General features: G+C 41.4%; 1 protein-coding gene across 1 annotated transcript; it reads left to right on the top strand.

The window, feature by feature from the left end:
• Positions 1-3,591: 3,591 nt before the first annotated feature.
• On the top strand, positions 3,592-6,893 carry LOC118334095 (sodium/hydrogen exchanger 6-like; the record flags this gene model as incomplete). The annotated part of the gene is given in 7 exon segments (XM_035669918.1): positions 3,592-3,705; positions 3,958-4,072; positions 4,242-4,395; positions 4,743-4,773; positions 4,866-4,951; positions 5,558-5,663; positions 5,901-6,893. Coding segments are annotated over 7 exon segments (879 nt in total), but the record flags the coding sequence as incomplete, so codon positions are not given.
• Between the last annotated feature and the right edge of the window lie 675 nt (positions 6,894-7,568).

The raw sequence follows: 7,568 nt of genomic DNA, 5'->3' as shown, positions 1-7,568 counted from the left end.
TTTTCGCGTTGCACTCCTCGGACTCCATATCAGACACGGCAATGACACAACTTTCTGTATTGTTCTGCGGTTATGAACTTCAAAAACTGTCTTTACTCTGGTTCATGTACTACTGCTTATTTCAAAGCCAAAACACACATTTATATATATAGTAGAAAGTTATTACGAAGTAATTTAACCTCTTTTATATAAAAACAAAAAAAAAAACCACACAATGCTTTCAGCCTCAGTTCTCCGGCAGTCAATCATATTAACTGAGACAAGTTGCTTTTTATTTACTTTTCTTACCTTTTCTTTGTTGGCAACGTCTGAGTTCTGGTAAACGTGCTCCTCGTTAATACTGATCGCTCACCATCTACAGGCGAAAAGGGCGGGGAAAACCATACGCTCACTCTTCAACGTGTCTGAGCTTAAACACCATCACTGCTGAGTGACTTAGAGTAAGCCAGTCCCGTCAGGGTGGGTGGTGATCATTGGGGCGCTGTACCTGCCTGAAACTGTCTTGTCTGTGGCATTTGAAGCTATTAAACTGATGAAGGCTCACAGAAAGGATCACTGACACCGACACAGGCGACAGCAGATTACAGTCCTTAAATCAGAGAAGCTTCTCCTCCTTTATGGGCCATGTCTGAACCGGAGTCTGGATGTCACGCTGTGCTTTTACCACCCACTCAATAACAAGTAGCTGACAGGGAGGGTTCTCCGTTATCAAAACCAGAACCCACCAAGGGGTGAGCCTTTCAGGTCATTGTCACTCATTCTCCTTTAGTCCGGATCTCTCCGGGTGCTGGTCCGATGCGGAAGAGTTGTTTCCTTTGGGCTCAGACAGGTGATAGAAAGCAGCGCATTGTATCCAGAGTCTGCGTCTACAGCCTGATCTTTGCCATCAAAGTATCCCGCTTCAGAGAAGAATAGGGGATGCTCTCACTAATGTAAACTCGAGAGCCAGGTGCTCAGATGGTGACAGTGAGGGGCTTCGCCGAGAATTCGTTGGATTATACTGTATCCTATGTTAGTACAGAATACTAAAAGGTGAAGCAAGATCAACAGTTGGGGATGCTTGAATGACAGGAAGGTCAATCAGCCAAGTTGGTTGTTAGCACTTGAAACTCTCTCATTTGAAAGACCTTGAAATAACAGATTTTATAATTCTAGCTCCACGTTTTTCAATATAGTAGACGATGAGCAAGTCTGACCTGATATCTTCACGAGTCTGCTGGAGGTTGTATGAGTGTGTTAATAAATTTACTGATGTCTTGGAAACTCCACATGTGAAACTGCAAGACTGCAAGGATGTGAACTCGAAGTTTTCACTCGGGATTACGATTATAGAAAAGAATGGACTATGTCGGGATATCCTGACCACATTTTGATATCCATAGAATTCGGGATGTTCTATACTATGCATGTGAACATGTCTTTATTCAAATAAACTGACTACACAACGCGGATCAACAGTCCTCCCTTCTTTTAAGTGGCTAACTTCACTGATTTACACAGTACACGTTCGGAGACAAGACGAAGGCGCGGTTGCTACCTTTGTCTTGGTAACAAACATGCAGAAATTACTACAACTGTGAAGATATGCAGTAATTCATAATGTCTGTGATGCTCGCAGAATGAGATGTGTGGGATCATGTCTATATTCAAACCAGCTATGAGCGTTGCACTTGATGAAAACAAAGTAATAAGTGACACTTGTACTAGCGCCCGAGTTCTATGGTGCGACGATCGGGGATCCGTGAATTAACCAGCCTATAAAATACAACTGACGTCATAACTTACATTAAGTTATTAATTTGTTTATATTTATGAATTGTTCCAACTTTAAAGGTAGCTAAATATTTATTACCTATATAAACAGCTTTAATATAGTCAACCCTAGATTGGAACTTTAAAAAACCCCAAATTTTATACCACTTACGCACTTCCTTATTATCCGCCCCAAGTCTAGAGAAGTACTAGAGTAGATTAGCACTACATGGTACTCTTTAACGTCTCGTAAATACCATCCAAAAGCTTACTGTGTTTAGTAGAGACGTCACCCATGATCTCAAGGGACAGATGATTGTCTAGCTGTGCATTTCCACACCACCTACCTACACCAATCTCACAGGCCAACACTCCAGGGATAACCAGCCGCGACGTGAGGCTACCTGGAGCTGAGCACCGGTTCCCACTCGAGCACTAGTAGGCGCTAGTTATATAATACAGACTTAGCTTCAAGATGCTGACGCAGTTCATAGATCAGAATGATTGCCTAATACGAACCACACGTTATCATCATTTAGCCACCAACAATAATATCATTTTACATATAAATATATGAGAGCAACCGGTTTTACATACATATATACATCAGGCCAGTTATCACAAAATGCCGGTGTTATTACATAATGAAGTGAAATCTATACATTTTGTCGAATTATTACATAATACTGTTCCATACCAAATGCAATCGTCAATTAGCTGACTAGATGTTTGTTTGTGGAGGTAAAGTCAATTCTTAGACATGATTAAATTTCTTTTCTTAATGTTTGTGTTTCAGAGGCTGATATAGGAAAAAGAAAACGCTTTCCTCACACAAACAGCTCTCTTCCAATTTGGTCTGGGGAGACTGTTCAGTTGGGGAACGGGTTGTTCCCTTTGTCTTTGATCACACACTGTATAAGGTCTGTCTTGTCTTGTTTCACCTGTTCTGTCTAATTTGCAAAAAACCTTAAAAAAAAAAAATGTCAGTGAGGTGAGCCAGTGAGCTTGCACTTCGTTCTAACCTGTGTTAGAGACCACACTTTCTGGTGGCAGACAAATTAAAGTCTCCAACCACATGAAGACTGGCCTGCAGAGCAGTACGTGCCTATTTTTCTCCAAAGTGTAACTTTCACAATTAAGAAACAGCCACCAAAACTAAAAATAAAACTGACAGGTTCCTCACAGGGTGTGTCTGTCTTTACATTTGGTTGGTGGTTGCTTTTGCACGTCCTTGTATTGTTAACGTCAACACGACTAATGCCTTGTACACACGATAACGCCTATACATCCTCCGCTGTGAGTGAACATGCAGAAACAGCAATGTTAGCTGATCAGACTGATTTCTCTTTCTTCAGCTGGTTTCACCTGAACCCTACGTGTGGACAGTTGTCTGACTCTTGTCATGACCGAAGGATGGCAGGCTGGAAAAACACTAAGTAGAGGGTTAGCAAAAGCATCTCAGCATTGGCCTTGCAAGGTTCATGATGATTTAAGACAGCAGATGGTGTGCTGAGCCATTTTCAACCCATGAAATGCCAGTTTTCATAATTTGGTGAGGGTGTCAGTATTAACACCAGCATTGATATTTCTCATCACGTTTAAGTGTGGAGTACCTCTTCAAGGATAGAATAATGAAACAAAATGACATTTGTGACATGCATTTATACAGGCTCTGAAAATGTAGTTTTTAAGGTTTGATTTTAGTCAAACATGCAAGCCAAGTGTATCAAGCAGATGAATTTGTTTCCTGGTAACTTTGTAATCTCTTTGTGTTAAGCTGTACATCCACTAACATTGCTGTTATCTAAATCAGTTAATGTTGTTTCTCCTTTGTTGCAGCTGTTTGAACTGCTAAATTTCCTGGCAGAGAACTTCATTTTCTCCTACATGGGTCTGACCCTGTTCACCTTCCAGAACCACGTCTTTAACCCCATGTTCATCGTCGGAGCTTTTGTATCTTTTGCAAACGGGGCACGCAAAGCCCGATAACCCTCAACAGTGACTGTTTTCACTCACATGTGAAGTCAGTTAGGTAATATCAGCGTACGAATATGGAACTGCCACTAATTTCGGTTTCCAGAGAAAAGACATTATAAATAAGCACAGATAAGTGAACGGTAATTGATTTAAAGGAGCAGTAAATAAGGTTGGCACAGATAGGGCGCTCTGTTTTGTTGTCCTCTCCTTAACCTCGTTCCCTCCCAGGTGGCAGTGTTCCTGGGAAGAGCTGCTAACATCTACCCTTTCTCTCATTTCCTTCTTAATCTGGGACGACGCAACAAGATCAGATCCAACTTCCAGCACATGATGATGTTTGCGGGTTAGTGTTGAGTTAAGAATACGACTTTGGAAAGAATTTAGGCTTTTAGGCCTCTTCATAGATTACAAGATAACCCAGACAGGCTTGTAAACAGAGATCATCTAATTTGTCTTGAATAGGAACTTGCTCACTTGTTTGTGTGTAACATTCCCCATGCTGTGCTCTTCAGGACTGCGAGGCGCGATGACCTTTGCCCTGTCCATCAGGGACACGGCAACATACGCCCGTCAGATGATGTTTTCCACCACTCTGCTTGTGGTCTTCTTCACTGTTTGGATTTGTGGAGGTGGCACCACCCAGATGCTGTCCTGCCAGCGCATAAGGTACCTGTCGAATCCACTCCTGGGTCCAACTAGATCTGCAGTTGTTTTAACACTGGAGGGGTTTGACATCAGGCTATTTCAGATAATGTCACAGAAACTGACTAATTGTCTTTATGGCCCCCATGTTTGACTAATCAGGTTCTTCTATCGGGTTAAATCTCCAAGAAACATTCAATACAACCTGTGACCCTGCTCTGGTGAATGTTTGAGGCGTTTTTTTCATAGTATGCCCACCTTTACATGGAACCTTGCTGTTCAGGAACGGGGGAAACATGCTTCACAGAACTGTTCTGCTCTGACGGTTTATAAATGCAGCTGATTTACATGTGTTTTTTTGTCTTCAACAGAGTGGGAGTGGACTCTGATCAAGATAACTCTGTAAGTGTTGCCCTTGTAAACTACCTATTACTCTAATGTGGCATACAATAACTGTAATAAAACATCTGAACAACATATTTCTGTTTGCACAGATGAGTATTGCTGATGGCTCAGAGAGAAGAAGCACCAAACATGAAAGTGCCTGGCTTTTCAGAATTTGGTACAACTTTGACCACAAGTATCCTTTGCTCACAAATAATTACTTTTTGTCAATGTCATAAATGTCAAGAACAAAAACATTTTTTTCAATTGTCTGTGCTTAAAACTTTTAAGCTATTATGAGATGCACTTCTGACACAGAAACTAAAAATAAATAGTTAAAAGAACAAAATATAACATTAACAGCGAAATTACAAAGTTACAAACACAAGAATAGAATTAAGAAACCTGGGTGAGTATTAAAAGCTGCTAATTCAAAAACTACAAAACCTCTGTAGGTTGGATAAAGGATGAATGAAGGCTGCCAGACGACTGTGGCATCACACATGTTCCAGAGTGAGACAGCAGAGGGAGCACCATGTATAGACTTGAAGACAAATGATCTCTTTTATTGGCTGTGTAGTGTGACGGTCATTAAGTTTCATGTATTTTCACATAAATTATATTTTAAAAATTTTGCCCTTTTGACTTGACAAAACAAGAAACATTTTAATTGTATTTTAATTCAATTAGTTTGCTCTCATTAATCACACTTTGTTGAATTGTTGTTGTTTGCTGTGTCTCACCACTCTCTCAGTGCTTGTTTTCCATGCTCTTATGTCCTTGACTCGAGCCCCTTCTCCAGCTATCTGAAGCCCATCCTGACTCACAGCGGCCCCCCTCTCACAGCTACGCTGCCTCCCTGCTGCGGCCCCCTCGCCCGCTTCCTCACCAGCCCTCAGGCCTATGAGGTCAGCCGCTGGTTCATACAGGAGCTATTTCTGGCTCAGCTATGTTTGTTTAGTTTAAAAAAGTTATTTTTATTGTAAGCACAGAGGTTTAATTTGAAAGATTTGGGCAGGTGAGGAAACAATAATAAGCACCAACCAGAGTTACAACCTTTAATTGGTAAAAGGCTTGCTAATTAAGTCACTTCTTTATCCTAGTCTGTGTGCGTATCTGACAACATTCCTCTTCCTTCTCACCAGAACGAGTGCCAACTGAAGGATGACGACTCTGACCTCATCCTGACAGACGGCGATATCAACCTGACCTACGGCGACATCACAGTCAGTACAGACGCCTCTGGTGCTCACACCAGTAGCGGCCCAGCCTTTGCTGGCGGCGCCACCTCTGATGACTTGGACAGAGAGTTGACGTACGGGGATCATGAGCTGGTGATGAGAGGCACGCGTCTGGTGCTGCCCATGGATGACTCTGAGCCGCCCTTTACGGACCCCCACCACCGTTTGCGGATGTGAAGATGCAGCCAACCGTCCAAATCCAACTGACCCGAGCTATCGAGCAAACGACCCGTACCTGACACTCCGTCTTTCACTCTTCGACTTTTTTTCTCTTGCACATTGCCTCATTCGTCTTGCTTTTTTCCCCCCTACACATTTCCTGAGAGTTAAATTTTCTCACTTCCTCTAGTGGCAAATCACTGTCTCTACCTCATTCTTGTTCTGCTCCTTTTCCACACCTTTCCATCTGCCATAATTGTAATATAGTCTTATTTATTTGCAGGGTTTTTCTTTTCGGTATTCAGTTGAAAGTCAGTTTCTCTTAGTTCGACTTAAAGTTGTGTGTCAGTCACCTTACTGTAGCATTGCACAGAGGTCTAGCAGCATGTGTTAGTGTGTAAATGCAAGTACCAACCACTAGCTAATTTGTCGATGTACAGTATATCACAAGAGTACTATAACTTTGATATGCATGCTGAGGATGCTTGTCGTTTTATTTGTGTGGGAGGTCGAGGGCTTTTGTGTTTTGGGTCTGACCTTGAATGTTGCTGCCTTCTCTCTGTGCATCAGAGGCATGCTGACCCAGTGGACAACTTTAGTGTACATTTTGTTACAATCAAGTGCCTGGGAATTGTAGTTTTAAGCCTGGCAGCCCATACTGGATCAGTTCTGGGAAGTACAACCAGTTCAGGATGGGCAGTCATGCAGTTGTAGTTTTCCTTTGTAAAAAAAAAAAAAGAAAGAAGAAAAATACAAAAAAATAATGAAACAGACACCTCTGTCCATAAGGTAGCAATATACTCAGTGGGTGTTTGGGCTGTCAGTTTGTGCTATTCGTCTGTAAATAGTGTAACAATGTGATTGCCACTGATGCAGTGTAACCTGGCAGTGAAAGTTGTGGATCTCTCCCAATGACCTTTGACTGTGACATAGAGAGGGACTTTACACCTTCATTTAGAAGCTGATGTCGCTCACAGCAGAACGAAGGGCTGTTGTTCCGACAACGAGATCCAAATGAGTTTTAACGGAGAAAGCTTAGTGCCATTTCTGTCCTGCATTTTGACATTTTATGAAATGTGAATGCAGACGACCTTAGAGTGTTTTTGTATTATTTTTTTGCAACAGAGCTTAAGAACTTTAAGCTGAATCACATTTGTCATACACATTTAGCTTTGTGAAAACATTTTCTATTACAATTGTGCATTAATGTCAAGACTGTGGATCAAATTTTAGCATCAAATGAACCGGAAAAAACACATATAGATAAGGAATAAGTGTATTTGACACTAATGAACTTATGTTATTGGTAAGCACATATTTTGTGAGTATAATTTTGGCATATCAGACAATTGATTGTCTCTATATGATTTCATTACGGCTGAACCAGTGATTATTTTCATGATTGATTAATCT

This window comes from Morone saxatilis, unplaced genomic scaffold (assembly GCF_004916995.1).
Source record: "Morone saxatilis isolate NCDOM2014 unplaced genomic scaffold, NCSU_SB_2.0 Contig22, whole genome shotgun sequence".
In the NCBI taxonomy this organism is placed as follows: domain Eukaryota; kingdom Metazoa; phylum Chordata; class Actinopteri; family Moronidae; genus Morone; species Morone saxatilis.
Note: the sequence above shows the minus strand (reverse complement) of the source record. Positions and strands in the feature narration are given on the sequence as shown.